Below are 22,814 nucleotides of genomic sequence, written 5' to 3'. Positions count from 1 at the left end.
TTATAACTGTCATGACGCTTTGTCGTCCTTTGCTTTACGGCTAGAGGTAAGGCTTAGGGTGATAGGGTGTTACATTTAGTGGTATCAGAGCGGTTCATCCTCATGAGCCTGAGGGATTGACTGATTGTGCCTCATTGCATACTCTGGATCATTTTTCTTTTGTGCTATTTAGGATATTTACTGGATATGCATAGCATGCTTGTTTGTGAGTTCCTTTTTGGGATAATTGAAGCACTAAACTTGAGATATTGAGACTGATCACCTTGATATCGATTATTTGGTGTGGACAAGATCCCGAATGGCAACTCGTGGATGAGGTCGATCACGTACTCGAAGAGAAGGTGGGCATGACCTACCAGCTGACAACCATGCCGAGTTTATGGCGGCAATGACTAACTTAGCCAATTCAATACAAACGGATAGGGCAACCAGCTGAAAATAGAAACGGAACGGAGAAGGGGTTGGGAATAAGTTAGGTGGTGTCCCGATGACTTTAGCTTCTTTCCTAAAAGTGAACCCCCCCCCCCCCCCCGAGTTTCAAGGGAATAACAAACCCACCAAAGCAGACAACTGGTTCCAAGCTATGGAGCGTGCGTTGCAAACTCAGCATGTCCCAAATAATCAATTCGTGGAGTTTGCGACTTATCAACTAATGGGCGAAACTCAGCACTGGTGGCAAGGAGAATGTCGATTGTTGCAACTACAGAATGTGGATATTCTGTGGGGATTATTCCAAACTGCTTTCTACCGGAAGTATTTTCTTGAGTCAGTGAGGGAGGACAGAGAGTTAGAACTCATGCAGTTGAAGCAAGGGTTCATGTCAGTGGCTGAGTACACCAACAAGTTCGAAAAACTTTGTAGGTTCTCGAGGGTTTGTCAGGGTGTCCATGAATCCTATGAGAGTTGGACATGTATTAAGTATCAAGGAGGGCTCAAGGAGAATATCATGAGTTCTGTAGCTCCATTGGAGATTCGGAGGTTTTCTGAATTGGTGAACAAGGCAAGAGTTGTAGAAGATTATGCTAAGAAAGTGGCTTTGATGAGGGATACTCGTGGAGGTAACGGTTGAGGGTTGAGGGTTAAGGCAATTAACTAGAAAAGAAGAAAGTAAATTCAAATTCTAAAAGATCTTGGTAAGGGTTGAGGGTTAAGCATCACTATCCTTGTCACTAACTACAACAAAATAATTATAAAGAACAAATTCAATTCGTCAACTTTTACAAATTGAAAAAATTCAATTAGACTTAATTAATCATAATCTACAAATTCTAACTAACTTACTAATTAAAATTAGTAAAAAATTAGCATTAGTGAAAACAAGATTAATTAACATCTTTAAATTATCAATCAACTTGGATATTAGTAACTCAAGATTACCTAAATTTTCAACCCAAACCATGAATATAAATCTACTCTATAACTAAGTGAGTTATTTCATCAAACACTTGAAAGGTATAAATACAAAACTTCATAAATTGAAAGAAATAGTAAAAATTATGACTACCCATTACAAGAATTAAATGATAACAAGTCAATTAAGCAATCATAAAGCATAAAACATCAAATTCATAAATTAAAAATATAAATCCAACAAAAAAGCGTTAATGAACTAAGATAATAGAACAAGCAAATAAAACTAAAGTAAAACAAGATTAGAAACTAAAACTAGAGAAAAATTGACAAGTTAACTAAATCTATCCTAATTTTAGAGAGAAAGGAGAGTTTTTCTCTAAAAATATCATACTAAAACTAACCATAAACTCTCTTTCCTTTTTCTCCTTTATATTTTCTCATTCAATACTCAAAAAATCTAAAGTTTGGGTCTTTTGGAGGCCTAAAATATGAACCACTTGCTTTATTAATGGTGTCATGTGAGGCTTGATTCACAATGCAAAAAATAATGGTGTGCGTGACTCATATTCTCTATTCACTATAGATATACGCATATCATTTTGAAGCCTAGATATTAACTTTTTATTACCACTAAAACAGCCTCATTTGACCCTTCGTAGCTCAAGTTATGATCAAAATACAAAGGGCTTAGAATTGATAGCATCTAAACCATTCTTGGTACTAATCTTTGGCTGTTAATTACCCCTAGAATCATTGAGAAATGAAAAAAATATTCAATATAAAAGTTGTAGAGCTTGAGTTCTTCTTTCCAAGAACTCTAAGTTTGCTCCAATCCAATCATTATAGCTCTTTGTGATGTATTTTTCTTAAACAATGCTTTATATTTCAAAACAAAAACTCAAACAAAATTTGTCACTAACATCAGCTGGATATCAAATCAATTATCTGAAATCAAAAGTAAAATTCATTCAACTTATCAATTATTAAAATTAAAAGAGAGAATTTAAAATCAATTGAAATTGCATGAAAAATGAGAAATTTTGATTAAAACTCAAGTGCCTATGCATTTTCTAATCAATAAATTGGATTTCTATCACTTTCTGTCTTCTTTTTTTATACCTCTAGTTTGCTCATCTCAGCCTTCACCTATCATAATCTTGTTGTGTTTTCACAAAAGTAATAAATTCTCCTTTCATTTGGCTTTAACTAACTAATCATTGAATCTTCATATCATTAATTCACTCAAAAAAATTATATTTTGATATTCTCCCACAAATAATATATCTTCTTTCATGATTTGTCACAGTCAAAGATGAGAGCACAACAATTATCTTCCCACAAAAATATAAATCTCTTCTTTTCTTAAAATTAATGCTCCTTAAGATAAAGCTTCCTGAAGAGAGGAAAAGAGAGGCTCCTTGGCTTAGATCTATATGACCTCGTGGATATATCAAAAGAAAAGTAAAAGAAGAGAAAATGGAAGGGAGATATGTTCAGATCATATGAATCTTGTTATAGGTGGACGATATGGGTAAAATAGTAAATTCACACTACATTGATGTTTTTTAATCGTATACTATTAATAGGGACTTAATTACAAAATCTAATATGATATAGGGATTCTTTTGAAAAGAAAAAAATATAGAAACTTAATTGAAAACTCAGTAAAACTATAGGAACCAATATAATAATTAAATATTTTAATTATTACTATTGAATAAATTCATACTGATTTAAATTAAATTTTTTTAGAATGAAAAATTTAACAATTTAAAATTTTTGAATTACAAAATTTTTAAAATTTAAAACTTAGGTAAATATAATATAAAATAAATAATTTAGAATATAGTATTTTATCATTAAAAAAATTTTGAAATACTATTTAAATATACATTTGTATATAAATATATGAATTAAAAATTTTGAATATTGATTAAATAAATATATTTATAATTTGGATGAGCTATTTTAGTTAAAAAATTTTAAAATTTAAATAAAATATAAATCAATCCAATCCACATAAAATAACTTGAATAAAATTAGATTATATTAAAAAATTAAAGATCAAATAAATATTGTCCAAATCATAATAAATTATATTGATTTCACTATCTAAATTAATCTAAATTATGTAAAATATAGTCTTATCTCATTAATAGTATAAACGAGATAATTATAACACATCTAATTATCCTACTCAGGAGACATATTTAAAAATGTTACAAGCTTATTTTATTGCTAAATGAAATACGTGCAAACTTTTTTGTCATTGATATCATTAGCACTACGAGATGGGTAATAAAATAATGACTTAGTTAACATATGTTCTAAGTATATATGATAAGCTTATTATTAGTGAAAAAATTTAAATATTTTCATTTAATGAAGAAAAAATAAATGTATTGAAAACTTAGGGTCGGATTGGTTTGTAAAAATATTTTCTATTTTTATTTACTGTTTTTATTTTTAAAAATAATTTTTATTTTTAATTTTTTATATTTTAAAAAACATTATTAATTTGTAAAAATGAGAGTTCATTTCTAAACGTTGAAAATAATGAAATATGTTTGGTTAGTATATTTTTAAAATATTTTTTTAATATTGTAGAATTCAAAATTATATTTTTATTCAATTATAATTTTAGTTATTTAATTTTTATTAAGTTAATATTAATTGTTATAAGTATCAAATATAAAATAAATTATTATCTTAAAATAATTAGATATATTCATGATAAAAAGATATTGTTTAACAAAAATAACAATAATAAGTCTAGGTGATATTAAAAATTAAATATGAGATACAACTAAAAAAACAATTAAAGCATATAAAATAGGAGTATGATTGAATTTGGCTTTGAAAATGGGAATACAATTAAAAAAGAGAATAATTGGATATATAAGAATACAAATGAGTTTTTAAATTGAAATCTTTATGTCTCTTGTCAATTATGGTCGAATTTATTTTTTTTTATATTCTTTTCTATTATCATACAAAAAATGTACAGCAAAAAAAAAAAAAGTAAAAAATATACTAGAAAAAAATTATCATATTTTTGTGGAATTGAAAAATATACGGGTACAAAAATTTTAGAGAAACTCCAAAAAATTTTAAAAGACGTTGAAGATAAAGAATGTGAAGGAACTTAAAATAAAAAAAAATATATATAACAAAAATTAGAACTCAAATTTTACACTATTTAATATTTTAATTTAATTTACAAAAATAAAATAATAAAAGTTTTCAGGAAGTGAAACAAAAAGTTAGTGGCAAGTAGGCAATTAGTAGACGTAGAGAATGAATTAACAACATGAGCAATGATTGAAAGAGGAAATAAAAATGCTGATTTTAGAATTCAAATTTGACATTATATTTTAATTTTAAAAATATAGCAAAAAATTTTAATTAAACAATAAAGGTCTTTTACCTTTGAATAGATGGGAGAGAATGAGAAAGATGGAAGAGAGCTATCAGAGTTGGAAGAACTAGTGAAAAAGAGTGGGAAGAGATTTAGAGGAATAGAGGCGTTGCCTTTGTGTTTTTCACGCAATGTGATTGAGGATTTAGCTCTGATGGGTGATATATAAAAGGAGTGGTGAAGGATTGAACACGATATATAATGATTTATTGATGTATTTAATTTTTAATTTATTTAAACATTGTATTATTTATTATAAATAATATTTTTTTATCATTTATGAATTGAATATTAATCTTATAAAAAATAAATTTAAATTTAAAATTAAAATTAATTATTTATTTTAAATTAAAAAAATTGATATTACTGTCGAATTTAATGTAAGAATAATTCGACTGTAATATTGTGCGAAATAATATTTTTTGCTGTCAACAATATCGTAGGAAAAATTTGTCAATAACTAATTAATTTTTGAGCTGTAATCCATCGCAGAATTCGAGGTAAATATTTATTGGCAGGATTTATATCATATGATTGTTTTTGATGATAAATTTTTCGTTTTTTTACAGTAAATCCGACGGTACTCAACATTTTTCTTGTAGTAACACTTTCAATACTTTTAATTTTTTATATTTTTAATAAAAAAAATTTTAATTTATAAGTTTAATGTGTCCTCAAGGTATAAAATATATAAATCCATAAAAGAAAAATGTAATTTTTTCATAGCGTATTTATTTATTTATTTATTCATTTACCAAAAATAGGAGTTCGAACCTACAACATCTTAATTGAATATGAAAAAATTATGCCATTTGAACTATAATTCATTGGCATAGCGTATTTAAATAATCCGTAATTTTTATATTTATTTTATTTATTTGAAATAAAAATCCCGGCCACCACGTATGAATTTCATTTTGTCAACCCAAAATTATTTCCTTCGATGGTGATATACGCATTCAATGTTGAGAAATGAGAAGATAGGACCTTATGGCATAGTCCAAATGACAAGCACAATGGTTGCAACGAGTTCCGATCTTGTCATTCTCCTATTAGCTAATGGCAATTCCAGTATTTCCATTTCTATCTGCCTCTTTGATTGCTTGTCCAGGCCCCATACTAAAGCTACACAAAATGTAATTCATCAAACACATACATATGCTGCTATAGCTGGTATAGAAGGGGACGCGATTCCATACTCCTTGAAGTTTTGGAGTACTAAAACTCCTTTTAAAAAAAAAAAATATTAATATTTATGATTATTTTGTGTTTTTTTATTTAAAATTTATTTGGACTAGCATTAAATTTTATATTGGATCTATTTAGACTTATGATCAGGTTGGGTTTATTATACTTTTTTATTATTTTTTTTGGTGACTATTATACTTTTTTATTAATATTACTCATATTAAATTATTATAACATTAAAAAAATTATTATAATATTATAATTGAAAAAAATTTTAAAAATTTAAAAATCAAAACATATTTTTAGTATTAATTTTAAAAGACTAAAAAAATATCCTTTAAAATTAAAATGATTTAATTTTAATTTAAAATTTATTTAATTAAAAAGACAAAATATTCTTTTAGTATTAATATTATTTAAATATATTAAAAAAAGACCAAAATAATATTTATTTTGTGTAAGTATATTAAAAGGGAAAAAAAATTCTATGCCATTAATTACTTAAAATATTTATTATGAATTTAACTTTAATTTTAAAAATTTAAATTTATATGTATACTATATAACTTAAAATAAATACTTCGTATAAGAGAATGAATTTAATTATTGTTCTTCTTTCTAATTTTAAAAATTAATTATCTTAAGCATTTTATATTTTAATTTTAATTATTTATATTTAGTTCATTCCATTACACTCAAAAGATATTCTTAAACTTATTATTAAATTTAAAAAAAATTAATATAATTTAAATAATTTATATGCATAATTTAATTAAATAGACTTAACTCTCTAATATTTTTTAAAGAGGACAAGATACAAGATTGAGACAAAAATATCTTTTTAAAAAGAAATTTAGAAATTATTATTAACTTTATTGAAAAAATAAAAAACTTTAAATTTCACAAAATATTTTTTTAGAGTTTGGGATTCGACCTAAACTAATTATCCTATATATTAAAAATAAAAATATAAATTTATATAATTTTTACCTAACCTTGATCAAATTTTAACCATCATTCACATTTTTTTATTCTTATTTTTTTCTTTGCAATTTTTTTTAAAGAAATCTAATTCTAATTCGATATTCAAATCAATGCAAACTGATATGATCGATCCAGGTTTAATTACAAAAGCATATTTACACCCTAACTTCATGAGTTAAATATCAGAAGCAACAACTCTAGTTACAAATCTGACGATAATTTAACACTATTCTACTCTTTGATTTGTGACTACTTATTTAAAATTATTTTTAAATTTAGTTTTAACTATAAAAATCTAAAATTAAATTTAAATAATAACCTAAAATTGATTTAAAATAACACTTTAAAAAAAATATTAATTCTATTCCTAATATATATTTATATATATCCTAATTAAATGGTATATTATAATATAGTTAATTTTTAAAATCATGATGTTATAGATAAAAAAAAAGTAGTATACGTGATAAGTTTTATGAAATGAATTATAATATTAAATAAATAATTAAAATAAATAAAATTTAAAATTATTAATTAATTAAAACATAAAAATAAATCTTAAAAGATAAAAATATACCAGTACGATTTAGATTGTACTGTAATGAGTTTATAAAATTCTAAAACAAAATAAATCTTAAAGATAAAAATAAAAAATTTTTATGGAAAACAATACTTTTTTTATTTTATTTCAATAAAAAAAAATTAACACTAATAAAACACTAATTAAAGAAAAAAACGTTGCTTAATAGGTAAAAATATATTTTATGATTATTTTATGATTTTTATTTAATAGTATAATTTTATGTTAGTGTTAATTTTTTAAATATTAATTTTAAAAAAAAAAATAATTTATTAACATTAATTGTTTGATGATGTTATCAATATATAATAAAAATTCTATTAATAGAATATTTATTAAAAAATTATGCTAACATATATTACAATATTAATAATTTAAAGGAATTTTAAAACTCCAAACATAAGAAGGTTATTATTGTAACATCTATCAAGAAAGAGAGTCTTTGTTTAAAAAAGCATTGAGTGCATTTAGGAAAAAGGAGAGAAAAAGGGAAGTTTAGCAGAAAAAAAAGATGAACAAAAAAGGTTAGAAAAAAGTTTAATTTAAACTCACTGATTGTTTTTCTCTTCATCTTCTTTCGGTTTAAAATAATGGCGAAAGGAAAATAAATTGTTGAAATAGATGATCAAAATCCATATGCTTGGGTTAGTTAGAATTAAGAAGTCGTGTTACTCTTTTTTATGATAATGAGATAATAAAAAAGTTAGAAGCACAACAATGGATAAGAACGGGAAAATGATAAAAAGAAAGAGAATTTCTTTCATGCATTGGAGAAGATAGAAATTTTGTAAAAAAAGAGGAAACTGGGCTTATTTCTAGTGTTATTCATGTCTATTTCTTGAATTGAAAATGAGATTTTTCTTTGCTAAGTTTGAACATGGAGTGTTAAACCAAGTTCAATGTGCAGCTAGTTAATTGTATCGAAATTCATGGGATTTTGTTTGTGGTTTTGAAATTTTAATGTTGTTCTTTAATCAAAAACCTTTTCTAGGGGTGTTCTTTTCTTTGTTTCAAGTAAAGAGGATATGAAAAATTTAGCGGGTAAATTTTAGTAGTATCCTCCACTGAGTTGATTTTTTTTATATAAATCATCGTTTAAGTATTTTAAAGAACAATTTGTGAAGGTGAGATCAAAGGAGGAAGAGTTTGCCTTTTTCTTAGATAATTTTTTTCTTGAAAAAATTTCCATTACATTAGAACCTCCAACCTTAATAGATTCTGCATATATTTGTGAGGAAGATGAGGTGGTATTGAATTTTTTGTTGGAAGAGGAGTTATTATCTATTATGGAGCTTTTTGAGTAGGATGAATATTGACAAAAGGTATAAAAATATATAAGTACATGTTTAGTCTGAAAAATAAAGAGCAATATTATATATATATATATATATATATATATATATATATATATATATATATATATATATATATATATATATATATATATATATGTATTAAATTATTAATAATTGTTGGTGGTGCATATAAGATCCAAAAATTTTAAAAATTTTTTTATTACGAATTAATTTTAATTTATTTATTCTTTAAAGATTTAATTTTCATAAACCATTTTATTAAAAGTAATTAAATCAAATTTTAATAATTAAAATAGAAATTTTAATTAATTTTTAATTATTGAATAATTTTCTATATTTAAACTATAGAGTTTAATAGTTATAAAAGAATAAGAGTTTTATATGAGTTAGTTTAAATAATTGAGATTTTAGAATTTAATACTTTAATATTTATAAGCAAAGAAAATTAATATTATCTCTAATCCAGGAATTAGAGTATTTCATTGAAATTAATTTGTAAATTTATGATTAAATAATATTTTCTTTAAAGATAATTTCGTTGAATTAAAATTAGTTTTTAATTACTCTATTGTCCCTAATTTTAGCAAAATGACTAAACTGCCCTTAACCCTAATTCTACTACACTCACCGCCTCCCTTTCCTCTTAATGCTGCGCAGCCCCCAACCCTCTCCTCACTCTTTCTGCGTTCCAGCCATTCACACACAAAACAAACACACTCACAAACACGGAGGAGAGATCCGAGAGAGGGAGATGCGTCGCCGTTAGGGCGTCGGCCACCGTCACGTCGTCGTCGAGCTGGAGGGAGGAGCCGTCGCCACCACGCCTCACCGTCGAAGCTCCACATCGTTGCCACTGCCGCTCGCGAAGAGAGAGAGAGAGAGAGAGAGAGAGAGAGAGTAACGCCGAGAAGGAGGGCTCGAGGGAGAAACTGCTGCGCGCGAACTGGTATGTAGCTCATCCTCGCCGTTCTGCCGTCGTCGTTGAGGTCTTAATCATCACCATGGGAGGAGCTGCTTCCAGTCACCATCGTCGCCGCCGTTCGAGCCGTTGTTACTGGAGGAGCCCGAGGGGAGAGAGAGAGAAGACGTGATGGGAGAGAGGGAGAACCCACCTGCAACGCTACTTGAACTCCGTCACTGTTTTGCTGCCGTTAAACCGCTCTGTCGCTACTTGGTTCAGTTTCTTCTTAGTTGCGTAAGCTTTTCGTTCGGAAAAGTTCTTTTGTCACTGTTCTGTTATCTTGGTTGAGGTTTTGGCGGTGTTAATTGCTATAAGATTGAGTTCCAATTATTATATATTGCGATTAGAGTTGCTGTGGTTGCTGTGAAAGTGGTTTGAAGCTGTGGTTGCGTTTGTCGCCGTTGCGAGCCAAAAAAAATGAATTGTGACACGTTTTAGAGTTTTCGATTTTCGACAATCGAGGTAGGAATTTTTCTTAAATTTTATTTTATATTACAGAGTTGTTATAAATGGATATTAATGTGAAAAATATATTTATGTGATTATGTATGTCTTGTGGATGTGGTTGCTTGCTGGACTGAATTAATGATTGCTTGAGTGGCATGCCGTTGTTGATGAGAAATTGGTTTTTAAAGTTATTTAGTTGAATATTATGAAAAGTAATTTTTTTTAGTTTTGGAGTTAATTTGATAATGTAAATGAATTGGCTTAGGAAATTATTTGAGATATGAAAATGAATTGAATTCAAAAGTGGTTTGATTTTATAGATGATTTAATATTGGAGCTAGTTTGATTTTGAAAATGATTTATTATTGGATTTGGTTTGATTTTGAAAATAATTTGATATTTGAACTGGTCAAATTTTAGAAAATGATTGAGATTGGGAAACGAGTTTGATTTATTAGAAATAAATTGAATTAGAGAAATAAATTGGTTTTGAACTGGTTTGACATCGAACCTGATTTGTTATCAAAATTGGTTTAAAAATTAGAAAGGATTTGATGTTTGATATTGAAGCTGGTTGAGAAATGGTTGGAAAACGTGGTTTTGATGGGACCCGTAAGGGTGGCATAGTCCGAATTTTAGAGGAGATGCTGCCAAAATTTCTATAAAATCTAAGGCTTGGTTTGAAATGTTATTTAGAAAATTATGGAGTTAAGAATTATATTAGCTGATTTTGAATTGGTTAATAAGATAATGAATTGTGCTTGAGTTTGATTTTTATGGAAAGTATTATATCTTGAGTAACTTGATTATGATTGTTGAAGCGAGATGAAACATGTTTGATAAATAGAAAGTATTCAAATTATTGTTGGGATCGTGGTTATTTACCGCCCACATGCGTGTTGTTTTCCAATTGAAAACGTCTGTGGGGATCGAGATTATTTACCGCCCGCAGATAGTGGGGATCAAGGTGGTTTACCGCCCACCAGGTGAGGATCGTGATACTATACTGCTCACCAGTTTTCAAGAGGACGATGTCTGGGTTAGCTACCGGACATGTCGAGTTGGCTATATAACCGACAAAAGAGCTCATTAGCCATAGGACAGGCATGCATCATATGCATTTGTATGCTTTGCTTGACTTTGAATTTGTTTTTGTTTGCCTATTTGCTGTAACTGCTATCTAAACATGTGCTTTCCTTATCTGTATTGCCTGTGTTTGTCCTGATATGGTACTTTTGAGATTATTGGTGTTGAGATTATGGCTGTGTTGATTGATTGTGTGATAGGATGAAGGCTGTGATTGGTTTTAGATTGAAGTATTAGTAAAATATGAAAAATCAAGCTGGTTTAGCATAGACTTAATAAACATATGCTTGGAATAGGTTGGTCATTCATACAGTCTAGGAAACTAATTGAGATTTCTTTATAAGAAATGAAGGGTTTTGGATTTCTGAAAAATAAAAAAGAGCTTTTTTGAAAAGGTTTTGGATGATTAATAGTTGGTTTTAAAAAAGAATTCATAAGACGAGTGATAATCACTACAATCGAAAGACAATTTTCTTTTAAATATCTTCTTATAACAATTCTTAAACCCTCTACTAAGAACCCTTTCGAGGATGATGTTCTCACTCCCCTACAGAATTTCATTTTCAGTGACACATTCAGGAAGCTTTGGCACAGGCTGTGATCAAACTACGGAGTTATATATATATATGTTTTCATTTTATTTTACCTTTTGTTATTTGTCATTTCAAGATTTTAGAGGGGCAGGACTTGTATATTAAGAAGTTTTGGATAAGTCTATGTATTTATTATTACGTGAATATGATATGTGACTCTGTGATTTTAAAGTAAAGACTTTTTGTTTTTATAATTAAAAATTCAGTTCATATTCACGAAGGTTCAATATTAAATAAATATAGTATCAAATTAAAGGATTAGAGGTAAGTAATGCCTATCCTTTGAATACAATCATGAGGTATTAAAAGTAAGGGTGTTACAGTGCAGGTGCTACTTCTCATACCTTAATCACAATAGGATTGAAGAGCTTTATGAAGCAAAGGACAGCAGTAAAAGGAAGTATTAATACTAGACCCAAAATTGATTCTATAGCCAAGGTATAACAACCTCGATCAAAACCAATTGTAATAAAGAAAAAGAATCGTGAAAATTTTGAAGATGGAACAAGTGAGGCAAAGAAGTAGAAGAATAAGATGAAAAAACAGAAGTGACTTTGGAAGGAATTTTGATAGGTTATCAGAATCAGATTGAGCTCCATGGCAACAAGGATAAAAGGAAAATGACATCACTTTGGGATATGAATTATTCATTTAGAACTTTAGCTCATGAATATTTTCTATGCAAAATAAATATAGAGATAGTGGATAGAATTCGAGACTTAGGAGTAAGATAATATCTTTAGATAAAAATTATTTTATGCTCGGTTTTGGATTTGTATTAATAAATAAAACATTCAAGGTTCCTTATAGGTGATGAGAGCTCGATTAATGTGTATTGCTAGAGTGAAAGAACAAGTTTCTAAGGAGAATGAGCAACAGAAGTCAGGAATATAAAAGATAATCGAGGAGATAGAAGAGAAAAACAAATGAATTGATAGAAGCGAAAGAGATGTTGGAGACAAAAGAAAAAGAGATGCATTTGCTAAAAGTAACATTACAAGAAATTCGCCGAATACCATCGGAATTTCCAAAAAGTTCCACCGGTAAATTTATTACCGTCAGATTTAGCGTCTAACGCAATCAAATGGTAAAGTGCTCGCTGGAATATCTTTACCGTCGGCTTATAAAATTCGATAGTAACTTTGGCTCTTTGTATTCTGGTTTCATGCCTTATTACCGTCAAATTTTTTCCATAAATCTGACGGTAATATATTATTTTACATTTAAAACCCGCTGTACTGTCGTCGATATGTCCACATATAATTAATAGTCAAATACAGTTAGTGAAAATCAAATAGTATTTTTAATAACAATAGTTAACTATAATGTTAAATTACAAGTGTACAGAATAAAAAAAGCAAAATAAAACCCTAATGACTGAGAAGTCCCATGGGTGTAGTAGTCACCCTCCCTCTACCCTGACCACGAGACCGACTCGCGACATCTTTGCCTATCATCATGTCTACCTAAAACTAGAATGAAAATAGTTATGTGCCTAGTATGAAATGTAATTATATAAAAATCTAATTAAAGTTTAATAAAGAAACACATAAGATAGAACTAAGGCTATCGTGCAACGTAATTATGTAACAATTTAATTAAAGGTTAAACATATAATAATCTAATTAAACTATACTAAGGTTATCTTTATTTAGATTCATTATCTTCCTCTGATTTATCATCCTCTTCCAAGGTAACTTCATGATCATTGAACTCGTCTTTTTCTTCTTCATCTCTATCCACCCACTCTTCTTCTTGATCATCCTCTTCCTTTAGCGGTAGTATGTGTTCGTCTACCCTAAGGTTAATGATGTCATCATCTATAACAGTTGACCTAAGGATGATTAGATCCCTAATATCAACCATCATCTTCGAAGGAATTGGGTTATCAATTTGTTAAGGTTCTTGACTCTCTGTCTCATCAGACTTAATACAACCTCTTGGCTTAGTCTTAACCACAACGACCCAACTAGACTTGCATGACCTTGGGTAAGGCAAATAGTATACTTGCCGTTCATTTTAAGTAGAATAAAAGGATCTTAATACCTATACTTTCTGGTCACATTTACTTCAATAATATTGTAGTCCTTATGATTTTGTGTTCATAGTCACATACTTGGATCAAACCATTCACATTTAAACACACATATACACACTTTGTATGTGGTATGATAAAACTACTCTAATAAAATTATATTATGCAACACACCATATCAATCAGAATGACCACTTTCTATATCCCTATGGACCCAGATTTCAGTGTTATCTATTTTCTTTTCCACTAACCATTGTAAAGAATGAAACCTATATATGTTAACTGTAATGACCTAACTCTTAGCATCACATGACCAAATGCTAACAAATAGGAAGTTACTATTCAGTTGAACCCTAAGACTCTAGACACTAAAGTTTATTAGTAATATTAAACTGGATATGTGTATTCTTTCACTGTAAATTGTATTATCGCTATAAGAATTTAATATATAAATAAAAGGCAAGCATAAATAAGATAGAATATAAATAGAAAGCAGATAATATATATAATACCTCTCGGGCTCAGTTAGGTATATCACAGTAGTTAATACATACAAGCATAAAACGCCAAACATTTACTGCCAGCAAAATTGATGCATGAGCTTCTTAAGTACTTTTCTTTGGTGTTTCTTATGAAAAATTGATAACTTTTTGCTTGGTGATTATTAGTACTTTAAGTTCTTTGATTTTTTATTAATCGTTGGTGAATGATAGCGAAAGAGAGGTAAAGCATAAGTAAAGAAAAACAACCAGGAAAGCACCCCCCAGGAGGCAAGGAAGGTGGCGTGCAACCGCCAGAAAGAAGCGCGTGCCACATTCCCATGCATTCTAAACAGAAGGTCGCATGCAACACACCAGCATGAAAGCGTGGCATGGGCCAAAGAACCAGAGGTCCATTTCTTGTAGACAATTTGGTGTACAACATGCCAAGTGACTGTCATGCCACACACCCAAAACTCAACCGCCCAAGACCCTTTGTTGATGGCGTGCAACACACCAAACTTAAAGGGCGTGTCATTCTGGCACGCTTTCGATGGTGTAATTTCAGACTCAAGGTGGTGTTTAACACGCCAGGTATAGGGTGTGCCACATGCCCAAAAGAACCAAAGTTGAAAGAGTGGCGTGCAATACGCCAGGCATGGGGTGTGCCACACGCCCAAGAACCAACACTCCAAGCCCCATTTTCTAGGCGTGTAATATGCCAGCCATCATGGGGCATGTCAATTTGGAACATCTTTGAAGGAAATATATGGCCCAAGATTGGTGTGAAACATGCCAAGAAAGTAGCATGCAACACACCCAAAAAGGGAGCTCTAGGACCATGCAACAAAGCTGGCGTGCAACACGCCAACAAGGAGGTGTGTCACATGCCCAAAGAAGAGAACAATGAAAAAGCTGGCGTGCCACATGCCAAGGAAAAGGCGTAGCATGCTGGACCAACTTTCCAGAAGCTTAAACTTAAGGAAATTCAAGCTTGAAGTTAGCGTGCAACATGCCAAGAAAGTGGCATGTCACACTCCAAAAAAGAAGCTAAAATTGGAGATTAAAGTTGGCATGCAACACGCAGATAAATCCCAATTTTAAGGTTTTATCTTGTGTAGAATTTGGGGGGTTTTATCAACATTCATTCACACTTATTCATATAAAATGCATGGTGTTGTATCTCCTTCCCAATTTTGCTTTATGATTGAAAACATGCTTCTTTGACCTTAAATATGCTATATTTTTATCCTCTTCTATTTACTATTCGATGCCGTGATATGTTTGTTAAGTAATTTCAGAGTTTATAGGTCAAGAATGGCCTAGAAGAGAGGAAGGAAGCATGCACAAATAGAAGGAGCATGAAGAATGGAGCGTTGGAGATTTGGCATCGATGCGCACGCGTGGCCTACGCGCACGCGTGAATGCATGTTGCTGGAATTGGCGCAAAGTGTTGGCGCATTCGCGTGGATGAGCAAAACTCCTATCGACGCGTACGCGTGCCTGTCGCGTACGCGTGGCTTGAAAATCTCATCGACGCGCACGCATGACGCTCGGCACGTGACTTCATTAGTGAAATTGTGGCTGGCGATTTCATGAGAGCTCTAGGCCCAATTGGAGCTGAATTATGGAGGGAAAAGACCCAAAGAACCAACGATTGGAGGGGGATTCACAGATTACACAATTTTTTTAGTTAGTTTTTGAGTTCATGTTTCTAGAGAGAGAAACTCTCACTTCTCTCTAGGTTTTGGCTTTCTCAATTTCAAATCCATTTGGATCATTTGGTTAGATCTGTTTTTAATTCAATTTTACATTGCTTTAATTTGTAGATCTAATTCTCCTACCCTAATTTAGTGTTCTTGTTACTTTTAGTTATTTTGGATCTTGGATTTGGATCTTGTTATATTGATTTCTATTAATGCATTGAGGAATTTCATGTTCATTGCTGTTAATTGCTTGATTGTTGTTAGTTGTTTGTAGTAGATAATCTTGATTTGAATTTTCTTCTCAATTTCACAATGTTTTTCAATTTTGTTCACCAAGTATTTGAGAAAATGTCAACTATAGTTATGGAGTAGATTTTTCACTCTTGCTTTGGGGGTCGGGCAATTGGAGACACTTGAATTGTCAATGTCTTTTGTTGATTCATAATTGAAAATTGCTAGTTGATTTGCATGCCACTAAAGCTAGTCTTTCCTTAGGATTTGACTAGGACTTGTGGACTCAAATTGATTATCTCTACTTGACTTTTCTTCATAGTTAGAGGTTAACTAAGTGGAGCAATAGCCAATTCTTGTCACAATTGATGGAGACTATAATGATAGGACTTCCAATTCTCACCCCTAGCAAAGGATTTTACATTGATTGATTGTCATTCGCCTTTATTAGTTCAATTTCTCGGTTTTCTTATTCCAATTGTTAATTGATCATTGTTTCAATTTATGTTCATTTACTTTTCTTGTATTCAACTTCAAAATATCAAGGAAACTCCTAACCAATGATGTGCATTTTAAGGCAACTCTTAGGGAGAACGACCCAAGATTCTACTCTCGATTATTGATTTTGAATTGTGGTGAAATATTTTCTAAATTTGATGTGCGGGTAGCTTGTTGGTTTAGACTATATTCACGATGGAATTTTATTAGTAAATTCTATACTGACAAAATATCACGCATCACACGCCAATGAGGTGGCATGTCACACACCCAAAATTAGGCTCCCATGAGGCATAATTCATGGTGTGCAAGACACCAAGCTTAAGGAGCGTGTCATTTTGACACACCTTCTAAGGATAAATTAAAGGCAAAAATAGCGTGCAACATACCAAGTCCTGGGTGTGCCACATGCCAAAAGTGGTGCTCCAAAGGGTTTCAAGAAAAGTGGCATGCAACACACCAAGGATGGGGCATGCCACATGCCAATTCCAAAGCCCACATTACTTGAATAAAAGCTCTCCTCAAGTTCTCATTGAATCACCAAGTCAAGGATTGAATTTTCAAGTCATGGACCTGAATCACTAGAAGGATTGAAGATTAATTGCGGAAGATTTGATTTTGATTTTGTTTTAATAAAGTTTGCATTTAATTCTTAGGTTTTGTTTTAGGTTGAGTATAAAAGGAATCCTGAAAACTTTCTGCGAGATCTTCGGGACCTTTTTGCCATTTTTCAAATTGTCTTTGATTTTAAAGTTTAGAATGAGTCACTAATTTCCTCAGTTAAGGTTAGGAGCTCTTTTGATTCCTATGTACTAATGTTATAGTTTTTTTACTTTGAGTAATGTATTGATGTTTTCTTAAGAAAGAGTTTTTGTTCTTCATCTAAAGGATTTAAATGTTTTGGAAAACAATTCTCTTCTGACTTAGATTCTTTTAATATCTTGGAAAAGTTAATTAAGTGAATTAAGCTTGAAAACTTCTTCTCATGATTCTTAGGTTTTGAACTTGGATTTGATAAGTGACATCAAATTAACCAAGTTTGATTCTTGAGAATTGTGTGGTTTTTTAATCAGTGAACATTCTTAATCTCTGGTCACAACTGATTAATCAAGGAATTGATAATTGATTAGGATTAGAGAAATCGAATTACTAGAGAATCGGAGTTTGATTATTTATGATTTGCCATAGAGACATCTTTGTATAATCAAGGTGGAGAGTGAAAAGTATTTTTTTGGAAGTCTCAACATCTTTGAAACCTTAACTCTTTTGAATCATTTTACTTTCTCAATTATTTATGACTTGCTTTTGTTTTATTCCCTATTTTATGCTAAGTGTTCTTGAAATCCTAAGTTTTTGGTTGTCTGACTAGAATAATCAATTGACTATTGCTTGCTTTCTCCGTTAATCCTCGTGGGAATGATAATCCGCTCCCATGGTATTACTTGAGACGATTCGGTGCACTCGCCAATAGTTTGTAGTTTGTAAAATCCACATAAAAAATACATAAAGTAACAATTTATATAAATATATACATGATCTATGACACCCAGGTCCCAGCTTTGAAAGGAGCTTCTTAATATGAAATCCGAGCTAGCATATGTACAACAAAAAGCATATCCCTTAGAAAAAGGCTAATCCAAAAGTGAGGAAAAGTAACTAGTGCTTTTAGACACAATGATATCAAAAAGTAGTCTCAACATGTAGCTATCTCATGACAATCTGTCAACAGATTGCTGAGTCTGTCGTTCAGTATATCTAGAATTAGATGCTAGGTCAGCTTCCATCTACTCTTCGTAGGAGGGGATATCCTCTAAAAAGTCCTCGTCCATAGAAGTTTCGGATGATAAGCCACTAGCCGTAACAGGCACATGGGCCTCACCCAAGGGTCTGAACTACTCCACTAGTAGGTCGTGAGGTAGTAAGTCAGGATGTGGGTCCTGAGGTGCATCCAACTTTGGTGCAGGGACGACATATAGAGATGAATCTGGCGCATCAAGTGGAGGAATCATCCAAGGATGTGGATCAGGCTCGACAGGCAATGGCATCTTAGGCTTGGGACCTACTTGCTGCATAGGCGGAGGCGAGAAAGAAAACAGACTGATAGGGTATAACTCTGATAGGGGAACTCGTACGATATATCCAGGTTGAAGCTTGCACTAAGTAGAGGATATGAAAAAGTACAATCACGTAATATATATATGCGGGTACGAGGTGTGTCCCATGTAAACATACTGCCATACACAGGGTCCTTATGACACAACATCAACGAGACCTCAAAGAAGATCATCACTGACCCCAACTGAAAACGTTGAAAGGAAGAGAGTGAGAACCTAAGATTTCCAGCAGGGTAAAATGAGAAAAAGTTTGGGTTTTATTATCTAATCCTAGAGATTATAGGGTTTGAGTTTGCATACTAAAAAAAATATACAATATAACAGAATAAACAACGAAAAATAGTATAGAAATACAATCACAAACAATCACAATCACAATCACAGAGATATAGTCTCTTAACTGAATCAGTTAGGTATATGATTATCATGGTCACATCTATGTCAATTAGGACACTGGGTGGTCGTCGTGAAATCTCAATGCCACTATATACATTTCGAATTAAGAGACAGAGTTATCATATAGTGGGCATCCCTACATCATTCGACACTGGTCAAGCAAAATTGTCCTTGGCTCTATCAGGCGGTGATAATTACCTTGGCCGTATCCATAAGATTCCTTTAATATATTTCTATTTTTTAGTTTCCAAGGAACTTTCATCTTTGTATATCATTTATAATTTTGCCCCTTATATTCAGTTTTTCATCTCTGGAGACTTTTAAATTTTCTTTTCACTTGTATTTTTGGTTTAGCCTTATAAATTTTAAAAATACTATTTTACTCCTTAAACTCTCACTTTGACTAATTTAACATAATATTTTATCAAATTGACTATTTTACCCTTACGTGACATAATTACTTGTTTTAGAATTTTTTTAACCTAAAATTATTATTTTACCCATAGTTTCATAATTAACTATTTTTAACCTTATATTTTACAAAAATTATCATTTTACCCCTTATGCTTCTCAATTTATTACTTTATCCTAATTTACTTTTCATAATGTCAATTTTATCCCTTTTTTTGTCTAAATTATCATTTCAATATTTGTCTTCTCACTTTATTATTTTTACGCTTTTACCCATAACTTTTTTAAAATTACTTTTTATGCCCAGAACTTTGTCTTAATTATATTTTTAGCCAAAACCTTTTATATAATTATATTTTAACCCGTCATTTATATAATTGTTTTTACCCCAAATTTTTTATATAATTATAATTTTAGCCCGAATCTTTTCTATAATTACCATTTTAACCTTAATCTTATATATTCTCACTTTTTAAGAGTTACTTTTGATATTTATATTTTTTACCCATTTTTTAACCTTATTTACATATCTAACCCTAAAGTGTGCATCATACACTTTTCTTAGAGCCAAAATCTCATTTTTATGAATCCTTTAATCACTTTTCTTCAAATCTTCATATTTTTATCTTTTAATTTTTTTATTTTCATAATTATCAATCTTTTACTCTTTAACAATTTTTACAAAATTATAAACTTAACCCCAAGATCATTAAGTGTTCGACCATATATAAATACATATATCATAAAAAATTCATCTTCAAATATCATATTATTCATTTATGAAGCTAGCGTCATTCACATATCATCCAAAACAACAAAAGTCACCAAATAATCATCAACTCAGTTCGGCCATGGAGTCACAAACAATGAGGATTCTAGCTATTCCTGATCCCTTACCTCTCCTTCATGTCACCTTTTAATCTTCTTAAACATAATAAATCACCTAAAAACAACAAAACATCAATTAAGGAGAATGAAGGCCTTATGGCTGCATTGCTAGAAGAAGGAAAGGGAGTGATTTATCACCCTCTTGAGTTTCAATTTTGGTGGCTTGAATGATCTTTTTGGAGCTCCTAAGATTAGTTTGCTAATCAAGTAAGAAAATAACAAAATCTTCTTAGAAAAATTCTTTAAGAGAACTAGTAATGGAGAGAAAAAATGAAGAGACTTTCTTCACTAATTTTGAGAGATTTCTAGTAGGAAAATGAAGAATTGATCGAGAATGAGCTTGTGTTAGTGGTTGTTTCTCTCCTTAACTATCGGCCATCTCACTCTCGCTTTCTTGCTCTTTATTTTCCTTTCTAACTTGGTGAGTTTTTTGAAGAATGAGTGGGGAGAATTGAGAGAGAGATCACCGGTTTGGAGAGAAGAGAGAGATATTAAAGTTAGTGTTAATCACATGGTTAATTAGGAAGTTACCTAGCAACTTCCTTAATCTCATCCTAATTCCACCTAATCCTACATATTAAACATGTGATGAAATTTTAAGGGAGAGAAGAAGATTGGTTTGGCCATAAGAGAGAGAAGAGTGGGAGTGTTTTTGATCATGTGGTTAAATACTTAGTGATCTAATCATGATCACTTTAGGTTAATTAATCACATGGTGGATTAATATGTGGTGGAAAATGGTTTATGGAAGAGAATAAAGGTAAAACTTGTCGCTAGAATTATATCCTAGGAAAAATTACCAAAAAGTGGTATTTACTTTATCACTGAATCTTACTGTAACTGACAAAGCAGCGAAAACAAATAAATATACCATTAGAAGCATTTTTGGTATTTTATATTATTTTGGCTCCAAAATATCTCTAAAATATTTTGGTAAAGCCAAACTGTCAACACATTTTAGTAGAGTTTTTTTACTGGATGAATTTGGACCCAATTGATAAAAGTAAACATTAAAGGTTATTCTATCTTATATGAGAATAATATTCTAATAAATTTTTTTATATGGGTCCGCCTTATTAATCTGAGTTGAACCATGTCTGTTAGATTTTATGAATTTCTTTAACAGAATTCCTGAAAATTTATTTTGTAGATAGTTAGGTTCTTACATTAACATTATAGATTGGGAAGTTTGTGTCCTTATTAATTAGGCTCTAACTAAGTGCAACTAGTTCCTATTTTGTTGTGTTAATTTGTTTTATGGGATAACCTAGGATGCAATAGTATAAATAAAGAAATTTCATATTACTAAACATTTGATTTGATAAAGAAGTTATCTCACTATTTGAAATATTGATGAAAATTTAAAACACTTACGTTATGTAGGGTGCAACTTGGTCACAATTAAGTAATACATGCAAATATACGGCATCGATTTCATTTTTTTCTAACCAATATTCACTATCCGCACCCATTGCAACTCCTTCCAAAACAAAGATTAGATAGGTTAGTCAACTTGACAAGGATTCACCCCTCTCATCATTCTTTCCAGCTTTTGTTCTCTGTGACGCAACATGAGGCTCAAGATAGAAGGAGCAAAATATGGATATTTTTTTTGGCTAGGAATGCCTCATAGATTTAACCCTTGATCCGAGCTCTGTTCTTCATGGTTTGCTTGAATGACCCAATCAACCACTCAAAAAGGTACATCCACCTAAATTGGATCGTCCTACACACTCTTGCTTTGTATGGCATGTGAATTGCTAAGTGTTTCATCACATCAAAAAACTCTAGAGGGAATATCCTCTCTAACTTACAAAGTATGATGAGAATATTTTTCTCCATGACTATAAGATCATCAATCCTAAGTTTTATACCATATAATTCCCTAAAAAACTCACTTATTTCTGTGAGAGATTTCTAGATGTTGGTAGAAAGTTCTTTAAGCAATAGAAAACAATGACTCTATAAATACATGACAATCATGACTCTTTAATCCAGCATGCTTACTATGTGAAACGATTGCACATCTACCCAAGTTAGAGGCGTACCCATTGAAAAACCTTAATCTTCTAATCCACCAACAAATATTTTGTGACTAATAATTTGTTAGAGCTAACCCAACCTTTGGTT

The 22,814-nt window shown here is 30.5% G+C and overlaps 1 protein-coding gene across 1 annotated transcript; it reads left to right on the top strand.

Moving 5' to 3' along the window:
- The first annotated feature begins 487 nt into the window (after window positions 1-487).
- On the top strand, window positions 488-1,069 carry LOC130933941 (uncharacterized). Its single transcript, XM_057863538.1, has one exon. It carries the CDS (start codon window positions 488-490, stop codon window positions 1,067-1,069), a length of 582 nt encoding a protein of 193 aa, XP_057719521.1.
- The last annotated feature ends 21,745 nt before the right edge of the window (window positions 1,070-22,814 follow it).

The sequence above is a fragment of the Arachis stenosperma genome, chromosome 6 (genome assembly GCF_014773155.1).
Source record: "Arachis stenosperma cultivar V10309 chromosome 6, arast.V10309.gnm1.PFL2, whole genome shotgun sequence".
Classification (NCBI taxonomy): domain Eukaryota; kingdom Viridiplantae; phylum Streptophyta; class Magnoliopsida; order Fabales; family Fabaceae; genus Arachis; species Arachis stenosperma.
This window is presented reverse-complemented; position numbering and strand designations above follow the sequence as displayed.